This window comes from Sapajus apella, unplaced genomic scaffold (genome assembly GCF_009761245.1).
Source record: "Sapajus apella isolate SASKATOON/1434 unplaced genomic scaffold, GSC_monkey_1.0 scaffold10, whole genome shotgun sequence".
Lineage (NCBI taxonomy): Eukaryota > Metazoa > Chordata > Mammalia > Primates > Cebidae > Sapajus > Sapajus apella.
This window is the reverse complement of record NW_022436950.1, coordinates 39,081,349-39,107,689: the sequence shown is the minus strand read 5'-3', so window position 1 is coordinate 39,107,689 and position 26,341 is coordinate 39,081,349. Positions and strand designations below refer to the sequence as shown.

The 26,341-nt window shown below is 39.5% G+C and overlaps 1 protein-coding gene across 13 annotated transcripts in view; it reads left to right on the top strand.

Annotated features, from left to right (window-relative positions):
• SPATS2L (spermatogenesis associated serine rich 2 like) overlaps window positions 1-26,341 on the top strand; it is a 168,404-nt gene that overhangs the window by 129,559 nt on the left and 12,504 nt on the right. For all 13 annotated transcript variants that reach the window (XM_032278735.1, XM_032278741.1, XM_032278732.1 and 10 more), the window contains 2 exons: window positions 18,777-18,835; window positions 25,334-25,443. In XM_032278735.1, coding sequence (XP_032134626.1) covers window positions 18,777-18,835; window positions 25,334-25,443 — 169 coding nt within the window. The remainder of the gene's footprint in view (window positions 1-18,776; window positions 18,836-25,333; window positions 25,444-26,341) is intronic.

Genomic DNA, 26,341 nt, shown 5'->3' with positions numbered 1-26,341 from the left:
ATTCTTGGGTATCTTTAAGACTAGAATTTAAACATGGTGCACCAATATGGTTTTGGTCCTGCCTTGCCCTGCTGCTGATTTTGATAGAAAACATTTCTTTGAGCCCTGTATATTTGCTAATGTCCACAATTGAAACAATATATCTGTTAGTAAAGGTTTAGTTATTATAAGTAGAAGAATGTTCTTAGTGTATTAGGACTCTTTCAGTTTCAAGTGGCAGAAACCAAGTCATACTAGTTAAAGACAAAAGAGAATTTATTGGCTGATATACATGAAAATTTCAGAAGGTTCCTTCAGACAAATTTGGCTGTAAATCCTCATTGTGTTATCAGGACTTGGTTCGTCTCACCCTCTCTCCTTCCTCCCCCTCAGTGTTTCCCACAGTCTCCTAGCTCTGCCCACTCTTGGCTTTTTTTTAGGCACCATCTTTCCATGTGGCAACAAAGATGACCCCCTCACAGCTGCCAGATTGGCTAAAGTCCAAGGGCTGGCACATATCCACCATGCCCAGGCTCATGTAACCTGTTCCCTGTGTCTCCTTGGCTTTCCATGATTCTAGAACTTGATCACATGTTCTGCATGTTTTTCCTATTCCAAGTGCTTGCTTTGACATTGAGTCCTTTTTAGAAGAAACTATGGAGTTGTGTAAAACTAAGAATTAGGCTTAACACTAATCTAATCTAAAACGCATGAATTTTAAACCATCTGCTGTGTATCATGTAAGATCCTAAGGGTGCAGAAGACAGCAGGAACTTGAAAGAAAACCTTCTCCTTCAGTTATCATTCAGCCTCTCCAGAGGCCCTCCGAGGGGAGGAGTCATCTACCTCCCCCACCCCAGTCATAGCATCTGTATGTCACCGGAAGGCCTCTCTGTTTGATCATATGATAACCTAATCAATTGTTCAAAACAGCTCCAAGAATATGAGAAAGTAAAGATGCTATAGTTGTTCTTACTATTATTTTATAGCCATAAAACTTTCCAATCTATCTTTAGGTAAGTTACCCTAACACTTAGAAGTACAGCCAGCTTCCAGAGTTCTCTAGAGCCAGGGTCTGCAGACTTTATCTCTATGGGGCCAACTAGTAAATATCCTAAGCATCGTGGCCTTAAGGTCTCCATGCAGCTATCTAGCTCTGCTGTTGCTGCTCAAAGGCAGCCCTAGATAATCAAAAAGACAGTGGGCCACATTTGGCTCATGAGGGTCATAGTTCGCCACCCCCTGTCTAGAGGCATTAGTTAGCTGTTCAGAGAAGACCACTCTATCTTATTCTTTTGTGTGGCCTTTTAGAATAAACTCTTCCTCTGAGGCCTCTGTGTGATACCTTCCATCTGAGTGACTCACACACTAATTGACAAAGTGTAGCAGTGCCCTCAAATTACCTCTCTCTCCTCCAGCTGAGTACTTCTTATTTTATTTCTTAGTAAAATGAACATCACATGGGTCATGAGATGTCTTGAGATTTATAACAGATTCTGTGAGAGTTTTACTCCTCAAGAGCTGAAAGTGTGGGGCCAGGAAAGTCAGCACCCAAGGAAATTGTATATTTTTTCTCTGCTTGTAATTCAGGTTGTGTTTTAAACTGATGGAAAGAATCACTTCTGAATGAGCGCTGCCAAGTAGTGCTGCTGTTTAAAAGCCACCTACTTAACAAAATGGCACTTTTTCTGCAAACCGAAGAAGACATTTAGATCAACCATTTTTTGTATGCTGTTGCTATAAAATGAGTAAACACCAGCACTTATTTTCTGATCTAATCCTTAATAAAAATGGTCCCACAATCATTGCATAAATGTTAACTTAAAAATAAAACCAAAGTACTTTTAAAAATCAACCATGTATGTCTGCCAAACGGAAAAACCTTGCCTCTGTTCCAAATGAGTCTGCAGCCCAGCAAACATGGTGACGTACTTGAATAAAGCCTCCCTCTTGTTTTCTAAGGGAAAGAAAATGAATTTTAGGGATTGTGGTGCTCTTGAAATATCAGGTCACAAAATTGAAGATGGAACCTTAGAAAATTTTTTTAAATGAAATTTTCTTGTTGATGGTGAAGTACTGCATTCTAAGCATTAGAGCAAACTTTGAACTGTAGGTGTATTAGAATGTACTCATTTTAATACACTTGTTGCCTCAGGATTACATCATGAGGCATATCTAGATTTGGAGGACATGGGACAAGTCCTCTGGAGATTTCCAGAAAGAGTGCTAGTTCTAAGACAGATGTCACTGCATATGGTGCACAAGCGACATGGATATGTACCTTCCATTTCCAGTTCCTCTTCTACTGTCCTTTCTTTGGGCCACCCAGCTATCCTAACCACAAAGTACTCAACAAGTATTTCATGTAGTTTAGAGCTAAAAACTCAAGTCAGAAATTCTAAATATTCACTTTGCTACCAAAAAGTGCCAGCATAAGGACCTGAGTCCTGCTTGACTAAATTCCCTGAAAAGTGCTGCTGGAATTCATGAGAATGATGATTTTGAAAGGCTGGGAGGAAGCTGTTGTTTGCACATTCTCAATACCAAGCAAGCACACATCAAGGTAGAATGAATGAAATGATCTCTCTTCCAACTGGGATGTGAAGAATACTTTGCTCAGTACAGTTATTGAAGAAAACCATTGAGTAGCTAAAATACAAAATCAAAGTTGGCATTTCAGCAGGACACGGTTACATAAGGCTGCATGGCCGTAACATAGATAATTCTCATTTTCCCAGAAAGAATTGGGGATTTGAGAGGGGAACAAAGATGACACAATGATCTCACAGTGCATCTTAACAGAAAATAAATTTTGTGACATGAGCATCTGTGTGAAAAGTCACATCAGGAACTAACATGAAACAGCTGGTTTCTTTTCTGTATGATTGACCTCCTACCACAACTGGAAAATATTCATCTTTTGGAATCATAGCTGCCAGATTTAATTGCTTTATATGCAAACTAGTATAGCTTCTCATCACAAATCCGTGTGTGTGTGTGTCCAAGTTGATTGTGAAGGCTTAAAATGAGCAATGAAACATTAAATTCAAAAAAACATTGAGGAAGGAGAATAATACTTGATAGTTCCACCATATGCTGGGGGAAAAAGTATTCCAAAATAGAGCTGTAAAAATTCTGTTAGGTGCTATTGTCAATTTAACATCTAATTAAAAGCACTCTGAGAAAATGGAAGACTGTAATGAGCCAGTGGGGTAGGGTGTGTGCTGAGTGTGGGGAGGCCTAAAGAGGCTGCAGAGAGTGGGGGCTGGAGGGAACAGTTCTTTCAGGCAGCTTTGTTTTCAAAGTGGAAAGGGAAATCTGTGAAAGTATGCATTCTGTATCAGTGGGCCAGAAGTGTTCCTATACTTTGTGTTTATTTTTTCCCGAAGCAATGCCAGGTCTGGCCCAAGCAGAATTTGAAAGTAGGTCAGGAGTCTCATCTCCCAGCACCCTGAGCCCTGGCCCACTTCCCCTTCCTCTGCCAATTTTCCTGCATCTTGGAGTTTCCTCCTTCCCGGCAGACAGGGTGAACCTCCTGCTGCCCCCTACAGGCCAGGGCTCCTCACCTCAATAAAGGTAGGCGTTTACAATGGTGTCTCCACTCCACCGCTTAGCAGTGGTGTCTCCACTCCAAAGAGCAGTTTCTTTTTTTTTTTTAACTAAGAAAACTCAATTGTCTTATGTAACTGCTAAACTCATTCCTTTGATCATTGTGTATCCTCTCTCCCAAAGTGACATATTTGCATGTTAACAAATGCTTTGTTGAGACTCCCCCAGCCAAAAGAAAAAGTCTAAAAGTGAGAATTTGGCAGGGCAAGGCGGCTCACAGCTGTAATCCCAGCACTTTCGGAGGCTGAGGCAGGAGTCTGAGACCAATTTGGTCAACACAGCAAGACCTCATCTCTACAAAAAGGGGAAAAAATAGCTAGGCGTGGTGTTTTGTCTTAGTCCCAGCTACTCAGGAGGCTGAGAGGTGGGAGAATCACTTGAGCCTAGGCGGTCAAGGCTGTAGTGAGCCAAGATCATGCCACTGCACTCCAGCCTGGGCAACAGAGTGAGTGGGACTTTTAAACAGAAGAAAAAGCTATTTTGAAATAAGTTTATCTTTCTCATCCCTCAAATCCTTCTCATCTGCTACTGAAGCCCTGTTGACAGTCAAGCAAAACTACATATAGGCTATCAAGGTGATCAACAGGTGGCCCCACATACAAAGCAGATGTTACCATTGACCCTTTAAATATTGTGCACTTTTCCTAGGATGTGATCTTGAGGTCTCTCATGTGGGAAATTTCCAGTGGCACTGTTGAGTATCAGAACCACCTATGTAATCGTTTGTCCCATATTCCCAGTTTGCTGCCCCTTGGATACTCAGATAATTTAAAATTGTTGAAACATATATCCTTGAAGCCCCTTTCTTTTGAGTCCAAATAAGACCATCACTTTTGCAGGTTTTTCACAGTTGATTCGTGCAATATTGGTTTTTTTTTTTTTCTTTGCCCATATCCTCCAAATTTTAGCTGCTTTCTTGTGATTCCTGGCTTTTCAAACAATGATAAAAAGCCTGACTTTTCTATGTTCTTTGAGTTTTTTATGTGTTATCTTTGTGAACAACTTAACATTACAAGGTGATACCTGTAAATTAGTATCTACTTCTTTCCATAACAAAGTGTATGTGTGTACATGATAAATAAATACTCCAAGAGTTTTATAGTCCTCCCTTGCCTAAGTGCCACCCCCAGATATAATGGTTGTACTAGGCTTTTAAAAACAGCAACAGGCCAGGCGTGGTGGCTCATACCTGTAATCCTAGCACTTTGGGAGGCCAAGGCAGGTGGATCACCTGAGGTCAGGAGTTCAAGACCTAGCCAACACGGTGAAACTCCGTCTCTACTAAAAATACAAAAAATTAGCTGGGCATGGTGGCACACACCTGTAATCTCAGCTACTCAGAAGGCTGAGGCAGGAGAATCACTTGAACCTGGGAGGTGTGGAGGTTGCAGTGAACCAAGATCGCTCCACTGTACTCCAACCTGGGCAACGAGTGAGACTCCCTCAAAAGCAACAACACTATCGAAAAAAAAAAAAAAGAGGCATGGTGGCTCATGCCTGCAATCCCAACACCTTGGGAAGCCGAGGCAGGAGGACTGCTTGAGCCCATGAGTTCAAGACCAGCCTAGACAACAGGGAGAGACCCCATTTCTACAGTTTTTTGATTAGCTGGGTGTAGTGGTGTGTACCTGTGGTCCCACGTATTCAGGAGGCTGAGGTGGGAGGCGTCACTTGAGCCCAAGAATTCAAGGCTTCTGTGAGCCATGTTCATGCCACTGTACTCCAGCCTAGGTGACACAGTAAGACCCTGTCTCAATGAAAAGCAAAAACAGATAATTCTCCTGGCATCTATGGTTGAAAACTACTGGTTGAGAGTCTTGCAAAGGGGGTGATATGCCTAGGACCACAGCAATGGTTTTCAATGGGACAATTTTGCCCATTGGAAATATTTTTGGTTGTCACAGCCACAGGGAGAGAGTGCTGCTGGCATCTGTTAGGTAGAGGCTAGGGATGCTGCTAACCACCTCTCCCACCTCTCCCATAACAAAGAAGTATCTGGCCCAAAATGTCAGTAGTGTTCAGAAAGCCTGGGTGAGAGGAAAATGAGAGGAAGAATGCCTCAATTGTTCTGCCACCTCGGTTCTGCTGGAGCTCCTTGAGGGAAGGATGGAGATGCCTCCCTTTGAAACACTCCTGAGCATCTCCTGCCTGCAGTTGCCTCCTAAGCACCACTGGAGATATGAAACAGGGACTTTCCAATCACTTACGTACCCAAAGAAACATACTATATTTGTCTTCTTATTTCGTATCAGTGTAGCAGGAAGTATTTTTTCTATAGTGCCTGAAATGTAGACCCTCTCACTACACATTTTAAAGGTCAAATTACATTTTTGTCTCCTTGAGATCAGAAAAACAATTATACTGAAGTGTAGAAAATTGAGGGCTTTGCTTTATCGTCTGTTTTTCATTATAGAATTCTACTCAGTCCTTAGAAGAAAATGGAAAAATTAAGAACTGAAGGTTGTAGCTAATGATAGGCAGTCATTTTCATTAGCCATTCTGTTTCTACCTGAGTCTTTTTCTCATTTTGCAATAAAACCAAATATTGCAGTGGGAACCAGGATTAGGATGAAGATCTGAGACAGGTAAAGATAAATACAGTAAGGAATTGTTCCATTAAATGTCTGCTTGGGGGGTTGGTTATTCTTCTTCCTTGGCTTCAGCCAGGAGCCATATTACTTGGTGTTCCTGGGCATACCTGGCATATATCCAACTACTCTGATGCCAGAGACATACCCAGGTGTGCCAGCCATTATGCTATTTAAGCCAAATGAAACAGAAGGTCTTTTACATATATTATAGTGCCATAGTGGTTGAACAAATACTTATTGGCCATTTCATTACTCTGTCTTAATTAGGAGAATTATTGTAATTGTGGCACTGTGTATACTTTAACAGGTAATCATAGAAAAAATATTAGGCAAAAGAGGTCCTAGAATCAGATCTGTGTAACAGAATAGATGCTGTAACAACAAGCAAATTTGGCTCTTGAGTTCAGTCACATGGAAGATGTTGATATAAGCATGAGGAATAAGTCAAGATTCCATTGTTAAACTAACATGGCTGAAATAAATGATAGTAAACACTGCAGAGGATCTGGAGTGGTATAGTGTAGTCATACGTAATAAGATGACGCTTTTCTCTGTGCCATTCAATAAGGCATGTTTATAATAGGATTACTAGTAGGAGAGCTGCCTTTAGGAGCCTTTTCAGTCACTTAGCACTGTTATATAATAATTTTTAAAAGCTTTCAATTCCCTGTTTAATTATCAGGAATGTGTTAAACAATTAATAGATTTTGCCAGTTCCTTAGACTAAACATGTAGTGAAGAGAAAAATCAAGAGTTTAGCCAGCTAGAAAAACATAGGGAGACCACATCTCTAAAAAAAAAAAAATTAAAAATTAGCTGAACATGGTGGTGCAGTCCTGTAGTCCCAGCTATTCTGGAGGCTGAGGTGGCAGGATCATTTGAGACCACAGGTTGAAGCTGTGAGGTGAGTCATGATCATGCCATTATACCCCAGGCTGGGTGACAGAGAAAGATCCTGTCTCAAAAACAAACAAATGGGTGGGCGCAGTGGCTCACAATTATAATACCAGCACTTTAGGAGGCTGAGGCAGGTAGATCACTTGAGGACAGGAGTTTGAGACCAGCCTGGCCAACATGGTGAAACCCCATCTCTACTGAAAATACAAAAATTAGCCGGGTGTGGTGGCTCATGCCTGTAGTCCCAGCTACTCGGGAAGCTGAGGCAGGAGAATCACTTGAACCCAGGAAGCAGAGGTCGCAGTGAGCGAGATCACGCCACTGTACTCCAGCCCAGGTGACAGAACAAGACACTGTCTCAAAAAAAAAAAAAAAAAAAAAAAAAAAAAAAAAAATCAAAAGAGATCAGGTTGTGTTTTTGGTTTTGTTTTTTAATAAAATCAAGTTTGGATTGTGTTTTTTAATGGTTTGTTTTAAAAGACATTTAATAAAAGGTCTCTCTTTCTGCTGTGGAAATGAATACAATCCTTTCATTGATCAAAATCCATACAAACCAGACTTTCTGGCTAATCCCTTTCCTTCTCATCAAGTGGTTTTTCTAAGTGCCCACCTGCTTGTGACTTGCACAAAGCACCGTAGAAAGAATTAAACAAACTGATTCCTTCTCCCCACACCCAATATTCAATACTGTGCCAGAAGTTAAAGGAACAGAGAGTATGGGGATGAACATTTACTTGCAAGAGACACCAAGAGACAATAATGAAAGAGGCTAATAAATATATTTATGCCTCAAGAGAGCCATATGTATGGTTTCTGTTGCTGTCTCTCTGACAAATTGCCCAAAATGACTCCTTTTCCTCACTCTGCACCAGTCCAATAAACCGAAATAAGCTCTAGGACCTATTCTGAAACTGTGGAAAGGGCAAATACCCATATAACATGGAGAAACTCAAGGTTCCCGTGACTTTGTGACTAAGGCAAGTCCCTGTGGTGCAGTATATTTCAAATCTTGCCTCGTTTGTGAATATGTGTCTTTCTAAATAGATGTAGCTTACTCTTTGGAGGTGAAAGCTTCTCTTTTCCTATTTTCTTTCCTCCCTGAGGTTTTTCTCTGCAATAGATGTTTCCCCAGGGTCCTTGCAAGGACTGAATGAATCAGTTGACGTGAAGGAAGAGCAGGTTGATAAATACAAAAAGTATTGAACTGGCCTTTTCAGTTTAGGTACAGTCCCCAGGAAACCAGCATAAATAGCACCTCGTATTAATAGCCTTCCTGAGCTACATGTGTGGATTACCTCCATACGTTATGTCAGCCACACATTGGGCACTGGCAGTCAGCTCTGCTGGCACTGCAGGCTTCTTTGCAGAATAAAGGCCCACAATAAGAACAGGAGGACAAGAAATTGATTCTAATTTCAGCCTGAAGTCGGAAAAGATTTCTGAATCTTTTCAGCAAATGAAAGCTTACCAATCAACGAGCCCAGGAACGTGTTTTTGAAAAGGAATTGTTCGCTTTCATCATAAAATAGAAAAATAAAGAGGAAATAAGCAAATTGTTCTATCTACACATCCCCACAGGACACTAGAGTATGGTCTTTTTTAAAAAAAAATATGTGCAATATAGTCTATTTTCACTAGAAAAAAGATGAATTTGTTCTTATATATTAATATAAATATAAAATACAATAAAATAAATACTAAAAAGTGAGTCCTGGATCACAATTTCAGAATAGATCTTGGAGCTTATTTCTGGTTTTTGGACTGGTACAGTGAGACCAAGGAGTTATTTGGGGCAGTTTGTCAGCTAAGTTAGCAACAAATCATATAGAATGGCCGTACCAAAGGCCAATAAAATAGAATTCTTTATATGTGTACTACATTATGCTTACATGACTATAAACTCTTGATTATTACCAGGCCATATTCTAATAAAAGACACATTTTTCAAGGTTTATTAACCACTTAATGAGGAGGCATGGGATGTAGAGTTAGATAGAATAAGATTTAAATCTCATCTCTACATATTCTAGCTCTGAAGCTGGTTGAATTTTTTTAACTCCTCCTCAGCTACAAAACAAGTATTGTTATCACTTTCTAGGGGTTTTGTGAAAATTCATATACAAGTAATGCATTTATCACATCATTCTAGAAAATCATTAGCCTGGCCCACCAGAGATGTTCAGTTAAAGTTGATTCTCTTTTTTTCCAGAGTAGCATTTGGGAAATTTCCTTTCCTCTTCACCAAGACACTGGGAATAAGTTATCCTTTCCAACTTTTTATTTATTTAGCATGCAATGGATTCCAGCTATGGGAGAGGGTAGTTCATCATGACTTTTACTTTTTATTACTTGATGAAGAGAGAAGTAAGGCAAAGAGACCGCCAGTTCTGAATGTCCCAATTGCCACCAAAACAGCTCCCCTTACCCTTTCTCGTCTTGCCATGCCTTCCCTACCTCTCTCTTCCCTTTTCTTCATTCATGCACTTAATAGATAAATGAATGTGTGTCAAGTCACTGCTTCTCAAATATTTGAGTGCATGAGGAGCATCAAGGGGCCCATTCCCAGAGATTCTGATTCTGTGGATGTTGGGTATCACCCAAGAATCTTCCATTCAATGAGTGTAGTGAGTACAAATGTAGGTGTTTTGCATACCACACTTGAAGGAACACTTTTAGAAAGACTGAGGGTTAAAAACAGTCTTTTTCCAAAAAAAAAAAAAAAAAAAAAAAGCCCATGGTCTAGTGGCTGCAGATGTAAACAAGCTGGAAAGAAGCTGGGAGAAGGGAAAATCAACTCTGCTTGGCTCATTAGGAAAGGTTCCATTGCAGAGGTGACCTTTGAGCTGGATCTTGAAGGAAGACTAGAAATTTGCAAGATTGGAGAAAGGAGAAAAAATATTCCATGGAGAAGAAGCAACACAGGAACCAGAAGCAAGGAAGACCATTAATGTGCTCAGGGAGGAGTACCCTACCTCCATCAATAATGATGGTCTCTGCTGGGCGTGGTGGCTCACACCTGTTATCCCAGCACTTTGGAAGGCCAAGGTGGGAAGATTGCTTGAGGCCAGGAGTTCGAGACCAACCTGGACAACATGGTAAAACCCTGTCTCTACCGAAAAATACAAAAATTAGCTGGATGTGGTGTTGCACATCTGTAGTCCCAGCTACTTGGGAGGCTGAAGTGGGAGAATAGCCTGAGCCCAGGAGATGGAGGTTGCAGTGAGTCAACATCACACCCACACCACTGCACTGCAACCTGGGCAGCAGAGCCAGACCCTGTCTCAAAAAAAGTAAAAATAAAAATAATGATGATGGTCTCACTCCATCAACAAATGAATTTTGAGCACATCCCTCTCAAATCAGGAAATTCATTTATAAATTATACATGTGTACTACTGTTAATCTGTGTACTAAAGATTAGGAAAGTCTACTTAGAATAAAAAGTGAGTACATAAAATTTAATATTTTATTTGTGCTCCACTCTGGAAGCCTGGGCTAGGGTAGGGCCTTACCATGGGCAGTAACCACCTGAGACTGGAGGTGCCAGTGGGGAAGAGCCTTCTGGGCCAAAATGGGAAGGGCCCCTCTGCTCCCCTTTTCACACAGGAGCAGAGGATGCTAGGCCTGGCTGCCTTGGGATGAATGTGGCCCAGCATTTCCAGCACTTCTTGTACCATATCAGTTTCTTCCAGTTTCTGTTTCTGTTATTTATGTTCTTATGTTCAACAACCATGATGGCATCTACAAACACCCTTCCCCTTCCCCCTACCTTTTTTTTTTTTTGAAGGAAATACAACAGGGATCAGAGTGGTTGGCTCTATTTTGTGCTTGAGACAAAGGGGCATTTTGCTTTATTTTGTTTTATTTTGAAATTTGTTTCATTTTATCCTGCTTTCTAATATTTTCCAGTTTTTTAGAGTGAGCATGTAAAATGAAATAAAAATGTGAAGAGCAATGTGTAACTCAGGTCCTTGAACAGAACCTTTGTGGTATAAGACAATTAACATCCACAGATAGAATAGTTTGCTTTCTCTTTCCATAGAGGTAGGTATAAAAGGGGAAGCAGGGGAGTCTGCATTTTTATAGTCATAGAAACTGAAAGACAGTCAAGTTATTTTCCCTGAATAGTGATCTCCATGAAAAGAAACTGAACTAATAAGTAATTAGCAAAGTTAAAAATTTCTATTGTTCATCAAAGTCATATGTAAAATTCCAAACATAGGAATATAGATTTTTCAGTTGAACATTTGATGTTGTAGGGTGTCCATATTATGGGATTGTGCTATTCTGTCATTTAAAAAATTCCAATAAGAAAAAGAAATCCCTGTGTGGTTTTTTAAATTAATAATGTCCTTTTTGAAGAACTCCAAAATGTTATAAGTGTTGAGAATTAGTCCTTATACTAAATCTGTGTGTCTCATTGCAGAAATACACCTCAGACAGTACGATGAACAATTTATTGACCATTATTTCAAATCTTTGTATGATTCCAACATCCAATACACAGACTAAACAATATTAACACATTGTATTGCCTCTCATAAAAGTAGACATAAAATGTCAGCCCAATTGGCAATTGAGTGTAGTTATTGATGTTTATTGACAGTAAGATGGATTTTGACTTTGCTTTGTGTGTTGAGTGTGGTTCATGCTTGGGGCACCACCACTGTATTTCTTGGATGGGCATGATTAGTAGGCAGCTTTTCAAAGGATTGTGTGCTAACCCCAGTCTACATGCTGTAGACATGTATGTTGGGTTTTATGTGTTTACCAAGTAACACTGTTACACTCAAGAAATCTTTAGAAGAACCAATTTGAAAAAAACATCTATTATTGTATTTCAGTTTTGAAAAGAATTCAGGTTTTTGTAAAACCTAAATGTACGTATATACAGAGTGGAAGGTGACAGGCCTGGGAATTCCAGCAGTGTAAAAATAAACAACCACAAATAGCCAAGGACTTGATAATGAATGTGCTCAGGGTTACATAAGACTCAGTGGAAGTGGAGAGGTGTATGAGAGAGACAGACATTTCTGGGGTGGACTTCAGAGGATGTAACCTTGTGGGAAGTGAAGAAAGAGGAGTCATGGACACTGGGTGAGGGACGACACCAGTAACCAGCATAGAGGGTACAGGAGAGGGGACAGGATGGGGAGCAAAACAGAGCAAGGAAGAGCCTGGAATTGGCAGTATGCAAGAGCGTGAGTACTCTTTACATTTAGGGCTGCCAGGCCTCCTGACTAGGAAATACAGAACCATACAGTCTTGCTGCATTTGTGGCTGTTAAGCCAGGGAAGCATCTTTGTTGACAGCTGCAACAGTTGAGAAATTGGTGAGCTGAAACCCCTGACTGGCTTCACCCTGGGCCCAAGAATTACTGGTGATACTGGGGAGTGGGACTAGAAATGGTACTCATGGAAAGTACATTACGCCTTAAATGTATAAAGGAAGTTTTCCTGCCTTCCAACTGATGGGCAAAATTCTATCACTTAGGGAAAGGACACAGATACTCAGTGCTAGCTAGTACAGGGCTAGATTCCCAGCTCAAGGCCCACGTGGTGGCCACTGGGCACTACTAGGCTGTCATCCCAGCTGACATTCCTCTCAAGGGATGTTAGAACTGTTGGTCACAGTTCTTATTCCTTTGCATTAAGGAGCAGAGCCCACAGTGGAGAGAAATGTTTTTGTACCACTGTTTTGTTTTTAGTGAAAGAAATGGAAATTCTTTATGCAGGGAAGCCTGGCTATAGGGCTTATCAGTCTTTGGCATGCTTTATGCTATTTGGTAGAGGCCAGGAAGGCTGAAATATTCATCAGCATTCATTAGCATCCTTTCTCCACAGCAGTCCCCACCTTCTCTTCCTACAGCATGCCCCTCCTGCTGGGCCTGCCTCCCTCCTGATGCTCCCATTCTGCATTGTCAGCTTGGCAGATGATGAGTTGAGGATGCCCCAGCTGAAGCACTTTCTCCACAGGAAGGTTCTGCAGCAAAATTGTCTGGGATCAGATGGTCCCAGGCTGTTGTTACAGATTGAGTTCTTCACCTCCCGTTTGAAATTCTGATTTCATTCCTCGGTATCTACCAGTAGATTCTGCTCTCCAGCTTAACAACCATATTGATGGTCCTGTGGCTGCCTCTGTGTGGTGGCATCTTTATTTTTGAAGAACACTGGGCCTGAAATGACTCACCCAAGCTTCCAAATGAATCAGTTTTGTCACTCAGTGCCTCTGTCTCCAAATTTAAGAGTCTTTCAAAGGGCAGAAAATGATAAATCTATTACTACTAAAGAGGCTTTCTGATTCTTTTCATTATTAGTCCTCTATAGAAAGGAATCAAGACAGTGGAAACATTTTCCTAAAATGACACTTTATCTCTGTGATTAACTATATAATAAACTGTAAAGTCTTTGCCATGGTAATCTCCTCCTTGCACCTTATTGCTTTGATAATAAAAGCTTTTTTATGGCAACAAAATAAAATTTTACTATCCAGGCAGTTTGGCTAAAATGAGAAGATGTGTTTTTAGAAGGAGAAAGGGCACATCTGAAACATGTGAGGTCCACGTGGGTTTTATGGGAGCTCTGATTATGTAAAACACGTTTGATGTGCCTGGTGCCCTCCAGAGGGCTTTACCTAACCATTTAGGGAACTTTTAGTGCCAGTGGAAAGCCAATTAAAGAGTTATGTATTTCTATCAAATACTCAGATCACTGTTGAAAAGCAAAAATATTCAGAACTCAGCATTTCAGATGATTAGTAGTGGAAGAACAAATTTCAGGAATTAAACCACCACAACTTGCAAACTGCTTGTTTTGACTCTGAGCCAAACCCTGTGTGTTTGGTGAGTACCAATATGCCTTTATTCATAAGCTTATGTCTCAAATGATTGGATTCTGTCAATAACCAAAATTACAAAAAGTTTTGCATAAATGTAATTTATATGCAAGCACCACAATGTACTAGTTAATTTCATTATTGTTATGCCACAGAGAAATGAATATGTTGTCTTCCCTTACATTCATCACTATCAAGAAAGTTTTGTTGAGCAACCCGTAATAGTCTAAGATCAAGAAACTGAACAGAAGTTTTTAAAAACATAATCAGAGCTCCCTAAGGAAGTGACAATTAAGCAAAGACCTTAAGGAGGACTCAGAGCTGATTAGATGAAGAAAAGCAAGGTTAAGAAGAAGAATTGTCTTCAAGGCCAAGGGGAGGGCTCATTTCAAGGCCCTGTGGCAAGGAGAGAGCCAGGTTCGCTGCTCCTGGGATGTCAGGAAGCTTAAATGAGATCATTCCAGGAAGGCACTGGCGCTCTACCTAATGTGCCTGGCCCACCATCTGCACTCAGAAAGTGTTTCTTATGATTAGCTCACATTTTGAGGCAACTGAGGGCTGATATGTGTCTGCATAGGTGTACCTCGAAAGCAGTGTGTGACCTTGCAGCTTCCATAGTAGGAATGTGGTTCTTGATAGTGTCTGTGATTCTTCAGTGACTCATCAACTCCCTAATGTCATTCCTCTCCAAGGAACTTGTTCCTCCCTCCATATCTGCTAACTCCATACCGGGGCTTTGCCAAGTGCCCTCTTTTCTTATCCAGCCTGCAGAGTCGTCAAGCCGCACTTGACTATCCACACGTGTCTATCTCTGTCCTGGTATCTCTAAGAAGATTCCACAGGACGTGCAAATGGCACTGATGAAATTACTTCCAAAACTGGTTGTGACCCACTCAGGCACCCCAGGCTTTATGGGCCTTTAGAAGGATTTAGGCATGGTCCTTCCTCTTTGACCTTCTTTTAGTCTGGCGCTTGATGAGAGGCTGGCTCCTCACTGTCTGACAGCCTGCCAAAGGACAGTCTGGCTTTACTACTTCCTCCACATCCACTTCCCACAATTATTCTTCCCTTGACAAGCCTACTGCCTTGAAAGCAAAACCCAGGGAACCCTCAGGTCTACACATTGAGATTCTCAAGGGTGGGTCGGGTTTATCTGCCCCGGGCTGGCCCCTGATCTTCGTTTGCATCGGTTCATCAGCTCCAAGCTGGGTCCTGAGTCAGCAGAAGTTACTGGCTTGCCTTTGTGCACATGAGTTTTTAAAGCAGCCACCCATAGATAGCAGAGCTTGAATTACTATGATGCTTGAGGATGATCTTCTGTGGAAACACCCAGAGGAACAGAAGCCTGGTTTGATGCCAACTTTACAGGCTCTTTCACTTCCTCAAGGGTGTGCATTAAGCAGATTAACAATTTATTGTGTAAACCTTCTTCCCTCCTGTTGCTAGCCCAGAAGGCCTGAACTAACCGTTGTATATAAACACCCAGCTTTGTTTAATATGTGTTAGACCTGGGGACATGTATTATACCCCAAATGTCGGTCTTGTAAATTCTCTGAGCATAAAATCATGTTAACAAATTTGATCAAGAAAAGTATTAGCATGGTCTTGTAGCTGATAAATTAGCAAAGGCCCTTCTCACATCATTCCACCACCCCCACACACAGGCGGCAGGATTCCCAGCCTCCGGGGCCTCTGCTTTGCCTGTAGTCTGCTCCTCTTCCTGCCACTGGGCATCTGAGGACATGCCAGTCTCATGTCACATGCAGCTATTTCCCTTAGTTGTGTGCCGGGCATGCTCTCCAAATCTGGGGACTCTTATTAGAAATCCTTCTAGTCGATTTGGGGAGGAGAATCCTAATTTTTTCTTCTTGCCATTGTCACTTTCCTTCCTCTCTGTCTGCTTTTCCCTGTTTCCCCAGTGAGTCCTGGCAGGTCCTCTCACATCCTTCTCAGCACTCCCAAAAAGAATATCATCATGCTAAATTTTCTCTCTTCTTTCTTCCCTTTCTGTAAGGGATACAAATTCAAAATATGTCCTCCAGCAGAGTAGCTTAACCATATATTTGTAGTTTGGACTTTTGGCTCCACATCTGTAGATTTTCACCGTGTCTCTCCAACAGTTTATCTCGAACAGTCTTTGTTTTTCTAAACTAAGGTAGAAGTGCCCCTCTCTAAGAAGGCTATAAATAATCAAAACACATACACAGTTGCCTCTGTCATGCTATGTTTGTGAACTTAGCAGAGAAGCTCAAAAACGCAGGAGCACAAAGCCTATTGACTCAACCCGGCATTTCATACAGTTACTGAATATATGCTGGCTGATACATACAGAGTCTCTGGAAACGCAAGAACTCATAACATTGGAGACCTTTAGGGAGGAGAACTGAGTTAGTTGGAGCAGAGATGGGAAAAAATAGTTCCTTCTCACTGTACACCTTTCTATATCATGCATTTCTTATATTTAAAACACATTGTCAGTTTGCTGATGTACCCCAGAACTTAACGTATAATAAAAAAAAAAAAAAAAAAATTGACATCATACCTATGTAATGTCAACAAATAGATAAGGGACAGGCATCCTGATATGTTGGTTACACTAAAGTGATCATATCCAGTGACCATAAGCCCTGTGTGTCATGGGGATTGCTGATGCTGTGTGCAGTTGAGAGACTAGGCTTAGAGCCCAGTTCTGGAGAACTTGCCATGCACTGCGCAATTAGTCCTTTCCGCTAGAATTTCCTTTTTGGGAAGAGATGAGCTCCTGAGTACACAGTCCTTTACTCTTCAAGTATTTAGGCTGCATCATCTAGCTGAGGAGCCCCCAAACCACTATAGATATATCCCAGAAGTTTGACAAATACTGCAAAATTAAGAGGAAGTATATTTTTAACACACTTTAAATTGCAAAAGTGCATCTGATGGAGAAGAAAAAGTCCATGTGATGGAACAATCTGAGAGTAATAAAGATGATAACAACAGTGTATTGAAGCACATTAAATATGAGTTTGTAATTGATGTGTATAATTAAAGCATACAAACAAGCAAAAAAAAAAAACACACACACACACACACACACACACACACACACTTCTAGATTACCTTTGAAGGAAGCTAAGGAAACAACTATCATTTTGAAAACAAATAAAAGGGGAGAATCAAGCATTCATCCTACCTTACCTATACAAACTGTACTTCATGATAACCAAATACCTGACAAAGTTTCTCTTTATGGAAGAATTCCAGGAAATAAATGAAGGAGAAATGATGGAATGTGAATGTCTCAATTTTGCAAAACCTATAAATCTAGGCAATAATTGTCAGTGGCTGATAAGATCATAAAAAAGCGAGTGTCTTTTGTATTTCCTATATATTTGCTATTTTAGATGTAGAAATTTGATTAAACTCAGTCTGATTTTTTTTTTCAGGTAGAGCAGTTCATATCATATACTTCTATCAACACGCACATAATGACACAATACACTTATCAAGTGTTCCTCCTAAGAAAATAAAACCTGAATCTAATCAAATGTCTACATCTAATAACAAACTTATAGGAAATACAAAAGAACAAGCTAAATAACACCATGGAGATGTAATCAGCAAAATTCAGACCTTGCACAGCTCTTGAGGACAAGCACCCTAATTTCTTCAACAAATAAATTGCAAAGGGGATGAGAAAACAGATGAGAGGGAACCTCTGGATTAAAACAGATTTAAGAGTCAATCAACCAATTGGAATGAAGCAGGGTTTGTTTAGATCCTAGTTTTAATACACTGTTTTAAAAAAAAAAAAGATCTATGGGAAAGTTGGTTTGTTTAGATCCTAGTTTTAATACACTGTTTTAAAAAAAAAAAGATCTATGGGAAAGTTGGAGAAATTTGAATCCTAAGTAGATATCTGATATTAAATTATTGTGAATGTTTTATAGATTAATAGTAAATGATTGTGGTCCCCAAAAGTCCTTATATTTTAAAGATACATATTTAAATATGTTTGGCTAAACTAAAAATGTAAAGAGAATCTGACATCTGTGCTCACCCACCCTGGGGATTTTTCCCAGGCTCCTCACCCTGCACAGCTCCCTGCCTTTTTGATGAAACCTCTCTTCTCTCCTTGCTACATAAAACTCTATAAAAGGACATATAAGAAATTTGTCATGATGCATTATTTCTGGGAGGGGAACTAGAGAACTGGGGATTGGGATGGGATAGGAGAGAAACAAACTTTGGGGCAGATCATTGTTTGCTCTATGCAGGTAATACCTCTTCAAAGGACTAACCAAAAAATAAATGAAATATGAGAAGTTCCTTCGAATCTTGAAATGCTTATTCAGGAGATTGAGAAAGGCAGAGACTCATGTTGTTGAGCATGTGGATGGATTGACCCAGACCGTATTTCTCAAAGTATGGTCCCAGGACCATCTGCAGCAGAATTGGGCCCATCTCCTTCCCTCCCAGCCAGAATCTCTCAGGGTGGAGCACAGAGACAATGGGAACTACAGTTCTTGACGACCTAAGTGCCAGCTTTTCAAATACTTATTATATTGTTTTGGAACTTTGGAATGCATAGGACAAAAATATTCCCAAATTTAAATTCAAAGCAGCACAATTCTGAAAGTCTAAAAGACTTTTTTTAGGTTTGTTGACAATGATTTAATCAGCAGATGTCACTATGTAATCCTTGGGAATATCCCTTCCACATCGCCTCATTTTTTGGAGAGGCAGAGTATACTGCTGGCATTGTAGCACTGAAATATGGTAATTTTGTACTTTGTTTAATGAAAATAATTTTTCTTTTGTTTCATTGCTTATTAAAAGTTTATCTTTGATTAAGCATTCTTTGCTTTTCTTTTTTTTTTTCCCCAGCATCATTGACAAAGAAGTTTCATTAATGGCAGAAATGGATAAAGTTAAAGAAGAAGCCAGTAAGTAGACGGCACATGGTTATTTGATTAGGAGCTTCCCAATCAGAAGGAATCCATAGGTCAGACTGACAATGATACTAGATTCTGAGCTGGGTCCTAAAATTTATACTGAAATTTTGGCTCATGAACTCTGTAACCTTAAGCATGTCACTTAGCCCCTGGAACCTCATTTACATCATCTGGCAAAAGGATATAGCTGTAACACTCACCTCATACAGGTGACTGCATGGCAAGATGGACACTCAATGCATAATAGGTGTCAGTTGAGTTTTCGGAAGTCCAAGGGGACATTTGTGCACATAAAGACCTCATAGTTAATTGGATTTTAAATGACATTGAATTTAGTATTACATTTTAAGACAATTTTAAGTCTTTACAACTTATAAATCTTGGTATATTATTTACATCATCATTTTTACTAGGTTTTTTTAGGTTTAATTAAGTTTATCATATTACATTTTTCTAGAAAAGTAGTTCCATTTGAAACAATTACTTAAATTCCCCTCAACATTTTAAATTACATATATAAATTTAATATATCTCATTTGTCTTAAGCACTTCAGATGTCGGACAAGGCAAACTCGCAAACCTAATAAGCAACGTGTTCCTAAGCTTTTAAGTAACTCTTGTAAGATTAATAATTCAAAATTAAAGGTATACTAAACAGAGTTTTCTTAAAATACTCCAGTTCTATTCATGAACTTCATCAAATACACTGACACGTGCCAACTTAAAACCACAAAAGGAAATCAATTCCATATTTTAAATTGAAAATCACAAATCAGATTGCTTCATGTACCAAATTCTCTATTTAAATAATGAACACACTCAGATTATCTTGATCATTGCAAAACTTAATCCTAAATTTAACATAATATTGACATTCTTGGTTTGACTTGTTTTATTTCCTTTATGCTGATTTAAAAACCTTTAAACTGTGGTAAAGTTACTTGAGTAGTAGAGAAGATTTACCACCTTAGATAGACTGAGGCTCATGAGTTGGAAATTTCAACAAAGACAAGATTACTCAGTCAGATTCACATCAAGCTGCAAGTGACTGTGCTAGGCTGTCTCGTATTACTGAATTTAGTTTTCTATGTTAATGGGGCCCCTAAGACTTTATTTTTCAGCTCAATTCTTGTCTCCTGGGCATTTTAAATTCCTCATCTTTACCCAGAGATGAATTGGATAAATGGCGATCTATGCCCTAACCAGATTTCAGTGAAATCCCTTTACCTTTAACTGTGATGTCTTTCTTTTTGCCAGAATGAAAGATCAGACCAGATTCTTTATTCTTTTCTATTTTTCTTGTCTGGACCTAGGCCATAATTCAAGTGTCATTTTGTGGAAAACAGCTATCATTATTTTTGTTACACAGTTTTCTCAATTATTTTGTTACTCATTTCAGACCTCGTTTAGTCAGGCATCTAAATAATTTTAAGCAACATTTTAGAAACCTGAAATAGAGCAAACTTTATTAAATGAAACTAATGTGATCCAGGGTGAAGCTACGGAATATTTAGGTAATTAATCTCTTTGATTGTGAAATTATTTTATTCTTATGAAATTTATTGATATGTTCAGTAAAAGTAGATTATACACACAACTTGGGATTTTCCCTACTTCTCAGTTATAGCTTATTTTAGTTTTACATCCTAAGGATAAAAATGCTAACAACCAACACAGACACAAATGATCCTCTTGAACCAAAACAGAAAGTCACTAGCACATCATCACTTTCTTAGAGGTTAACTAAAGACCTCAGGTTTCGTGTACTCATTCTTCCTTCTTGGGACATGATAATGTTTGATGCCAAGACCTGTGGACTTTGGAGCATCTCTGGAGAGCATCCCATTTTAAAAACGTAAATCAATAAATACGTGGGCTTCCTTGTGTCCAGGATAAACAGCAAACAGATGTAAAGCCTGCACTCATCAAGCTTTCAGGCTAGCTGAAACTGCTAGATTGGTTGACAGGGTTCACCTAACCTCAGTAATTGGTGCTGCAGGTTTTTGGACTACCCTCAGCCCTGGGGAAGCCCATTTGCATGCCTTTGAGGCAGGCGGAACTGAGTTCAAGTTCAAGTCCAACCTCCATCTCTAATTGGCTGTGTGTCCTTGAACCATGTTGTTGACTTCTCAAAGTCTGAGGTTTCTGGCAATGGCTCACATGTATAATCCCAGACCATTTGGAAGGCCAAGGCAGAAGGATTGCTTGAGGCCAAGAGTTAGAGACCAGCCTGGGCATGGTCTAAAAAATATAAAATATTTTTATATTTTTATATAAAATATAAAATCTCTAAAAAAATAAAAATTAAAAATAAATAAGCCACATGTGGTGGCATGTGCCCATAGTTCTAGCTATTCTAGAGTCTGAGAGGAGTGAATCACTTGAGCCCAGGAGTTTGAGTCTGCAGCAAGCTATGATCATGCCACTATACTCCAGCCTGGGTATAGAGACCCTGTACTAAAAATAACAACAACAATAATATCCATCTCAAGTAGTTATTATAAAGATAAAGTGAAAAAATACAGGCACTTGACACAAAGCCTGATACAGTATGTGTGCAAAAAGGGAAGAGCTCTTATTAGCAAATTACCCCAACCCCCTCATATTACAGTCAAAAAATGGAGGTCAGGGGTTCTATTGCATCTCTCAAATAACAAGCCTGCATCAACACTATGTCTTCTCCACAGATAGAAGAAACCATGGATTTCTCCTCACTAACTACAGAACTGTCTTTCCAACCACCTTCTTTAACTTGGTTCTCTGTGGTCTCAAGAGAATTTTTCACACTTTCCATTTCCCGTAGACGTTATAAACCATATTTCCTTAATTATAACAGAATCTCCTAAATCCCTCATGGCACCTAACATAGTGCTGAGAATACTGTAGGTACTTCATAAATGTTTGTTAAATTAGTTATTGTAAATAAATCAGTATCTATAGACTGTGGGAACCAATGTTAATAAACACTCGTGTAATTGCAAAAAAAGAGGAGGTATATTTTAGATGAATAGATCTCACTTTATTAATAATATTTAGAGTTAGCATTTTGAGTATACTATACTAAACACCTCACATATGTTATTCCATTTATTTCCACAATAACCCTCCAAGATGTGATCAATTCCTACACAGATTTGACAGAAGAAGAAACTAAGCATGTTGTAGTGCTAGGGTCTCAAACTTCATGTTTATACCCAGGAATTCACAGGTGTCAAGTTCACTAGAGATAAGGGAAGAAAACATTACTTTGTAAATTAGTAGTAACACAAACAAATTATGAAGTAGAATACAAAATTCACAAGAATTTTTAAGGAATAAAAAGGATTTCAAAGAATCTTTGTGCTTAAGGAGCCACTTCTCTGGCTCCTGGCGCCAACCTTGATTTTGAGTATATTTTCTGCTGAGGGTTATTGTTTGAGAAGCCTTAAGATTTTCTATGGTTCAGATAATATAAGCAAGCTTCCAATGTGTTTCAAAAACTTGAAGGAATTGATAAATCCTATTGAGAAAGTGGATTTCAGCATACCAAATACTGTTTATACATGCATAATATTAATTAAGTGTTGAATGCAGTGAAAACCTAAGCTGTATGGAACTGTCTCCCTCTACAGATTTCCAAAAGGATGGTGCTTTCAAAACATACTTATTGTTCTATTTTAAATTACAGGATCAGTGAAGCTTAAGATCTGATCTGTTTTTGTTTTTTGCTTGTGTGATTGATGTTTTTGAGGTGAAAACGTTCCCCACCCCCCCACCAAAGAATATTGGCTTTAGATCTCAAGTTTTAAGGCATTTTTCATAACGAAAGGCTTTGAAATGTTACTGAGACTATATGTAAAACTCATTCCAACACTTGCTGATGCAAAGTATTTATTTCCGTGCATATTTGCATAAGTGTAAACTCAGAATTTATTGGTGATCTTGCACCTGCATTCCTATTTTAGGGCCCATTTATATCTATTTCTACAAAATCTTTTGTTTGGTATGAATGCCCAAGTTCTACTTAATCAAAAACAACAATGACCCCTAATTGTCACCAATCTCACAAATGATCCATGAAGAAAAGTCAGGTCTGTTGGACTGTGTCATCACTGAGGGTCTGCTGACCCCTTTACTAGCCGCTTTTCAAGTCTGGGCCTTTAGATTTATTATTATTATTATTATTATTATTATTATTTTGATGAGATGGGGACTTGCTTTGTTGCCCAGGCAGGTCTCGAACTCCTGAGTCAAGCAGTCCTCCTGCCCCAGCCTCCCAAAGTGCTAGATAACAGATGTGAGCCACTGCACCCAGCATAAAATTAATTTTTCATTTTAGTTTGCAAGAAGAATGTATCTCATTTCATCTTCCTACTTGAATTGTTTTCTTATGCTGCAGATGTTAGTCCCATCCATATGTTGAATTATAATGGCAAACAAATCACATAACTAATCAAAGGTATGAATCCTAAACAGTCTTAAGTGACTCCTGTAGAAAAGGAACTTCCATCCTTCTTTAGATATTCCCTTTAAGTAACTCATTAATTCATTCATTGAATTCATCACTCAACAAGCATATTGAACACCCCTTGTATACCAAGTAGGTACTAGGTGCCATGGACACAAAGAACTACATGGTACAGTTCACACCGTACTCCCGAGAATGATTGGAGGTGCTCACAGGGAACAGATAGGTAACATTAATGTGCCAAAAGGTGCAGGGGGAAACCGTGGCACACTGGTTGCCCAACTCTATCTAAGGAGGGCAGTGACTTCTTGGTTTCAGCCACTTGTTGCCATGTAGGAATGTTGACCAACTGTGGCCAGAAATTCCAGTACTTTAAGAGATGCCAGAGAGCCAGCTTTCAAATGGAATCTTCTAATTTTTAAATGTGGGCAATTAATTTGTAAAAGCAATGTGTGGACCAAACAAGACATATGTACTCTGGCTGAAAATGATGGTGAGCCACCCTTTTTGTGACCTTTGGTCCAACTGGGTGTCCTGAGACATCACTCAGCAATATATTGTCTACGTTGAGATGAAACTTCCTTTCACTCTCATCATCCAGACAAGTTTTTCACTAGCTCCCCTGTATTCAGAAAGACTATTAGTCACAGATCCGTCTGCCCAGCCACATGGTATTGTAAATGAGGATCAGGAGGAGCCCCAGTTAAATAATCAAAGCATGATTAGCATAGTTTGACAGACGATAAAGCTGTATGTGTTATAGACTAATTATTTTATTAACATCTCAACATTGATATCAGCATGAAAAGATTATGTCTTTCAGTGTGTCTAAAGAATGGTTTATGATTTGCAGGGAATCTTAACTCTTGGTGGATTCTGTACTTTTTTTGGGCTTTTGCGGTGATTATCGTTTGATAATTTGTGTAATAAGAACTCTTAAAATCAGAAATCATATTGTTTGGCCCTGCATGTGTGCTGTGAATCTGGTCTAATAAAGCAGTTGATCCTTGTTCTGCCAAGCATGGAATGTGAGTCCAACATGCATGTCATCTTAGATGAACACCTCTTTTCTCATAACTCAAAATGCTCATCCCAAAGAAATGAAGACAATTCATATATGAGTTGAATTAGAGAGCCACAAGTCTATCTATTGAAAGATCCAACTTCATATTTAAACCTCATCTTATGCGTTTGTATTAATTGCTTCTGAGCTCCATAATCTTTTGGGAAACACATGTATAAACACACAAACACAAATTAACCGATAGGTTACTACATCTATTTAAACCTCTAGTTCATCTGAAGATGTGTGAAAATGTTGGAGCCCGAGTACTCCCTAGTGTCTTCTCTACGTGTGCAGGTGCTAAAACATTCACACGAATCTAGTTCTAGCTGGCCTCACTCACTCTCGAAATTTTTCCACTGGGGACACTTACAGAAAGACCTAAGACACTCTGGGGTAGAACTTCTCTTTCTTTGCAAAATGGAAACATATCTGCAAAGTATCAAAAGCAGAGACATTTTTGGCTCACAAAAAACTGATGAAGTTAGATTTTTATGTCAGATTCCAATAACACAGCTAGTCACCCTAAATGAGTATGTGTTAAAGTTCAAGAGGGCTGCTGCTGTTAAAGTTTAACAGTGTAGCACATATAGAATGATTTCTGCTTAGTGGACTTCCTGTCTTTGCATTATCACTCAGAGAGGACTTTAATAAGTATTGTTTTTCAGAGATCGTTGTTCCGAGTAACTGACAAATTTCAAAATTCTAAATTCCATAAGTGAGGTCAGACACCAGTGAAGAAAATGCAGAGTGGGAGTGTACAGTGAATCAGAACGGACTGTTTGGCTTGGGGATTGGTGGAGGAGGGTTGTTGGCAGTAGGCACCGAGGGTAAACCCGCCTCCGTGACCAACTCAGAAAACACAGTCATGGTCCAACAAAGCAATCAGTCTGTGGAGCGAGAACTGATGCCAAGAAATTAAGTTATTTAATATGTTTCAATCTCTGGCCCTAATGTGTGACTCCTCCTTATTTGGCAGTGGAAATCCTGACCACTCGTCAGAAGAAAGCAGAAGAACTAAAGAGACTTACTGACCTTGCCAGTCAGATGGCAGAGATGCAGCTGGCCGAACTCAGGGCAGAAATTAAGGTCAGTTCTAAAATATCACAGCCTGAACCCTGAGCCAGAGAGCTGATCCCCATTATGTTTGTTTTGCATCCACAGAGTGCTGCTCTCTGAGGATCTAACATCTACACCTAGCTCTCTTTCACAGGGTGGAAATAGAGAACACAAAAGGGGGAAGACCCACATAATCACTGTGTTTAAGTGTAAAGTGTTTTGAAGGAATGTTTTACTCCAGAGGAGAAGTACAAGCTGTTTTGTCAGTCAGTAGAGACCAACCCAAATAAAGTAACTTGGCCATGAATTATAGCTGGGATGGGGGATATTATTTTAACACACTGATTTATAGGTATGTATATAAACACATCCACAGGTTTATACACACACATGAAGCATGAATGTAGTGTAACAGTGAGGATTAGAAAGCATGCAGTCTGTGGAGATTTCTTTCCTATATTATTTTCTAGTTTAGTCGCATTTTTATTAAGAATACTACCCATTAATACATATTTATTTGATTCCTTCATTGATATGCAACAGAAACTGACCCTGGCTAACCTCAAGGACAAGTAGAATTTGAAAGGATGTGAGTATAGCTCACCAAAGCAGAGCCCTATCTGAAGGCTCAGGTCAACCATTAGGCAGGAACTGGGGTGGCTCAGGTAAAATAAGAAGCAATAATCACTAGACACGCTCCGATGGGACCCTCAGCCCTGTACCACCCCACTCGGCTCAGATCCCTAAGCGAGAGGTTCTGATTGGCCTCCACTTGGGTCATATCCATCATTTGGCCCAGACAGGGTGTGACATCTTGATTGCCAGACTATGGCTCTTTGAAACTGTGTCAGGGTACAGTTACCAGAAGGGGAAATGGTTACCAGGATCACACACACACACACACACACACACACACACACACACACAC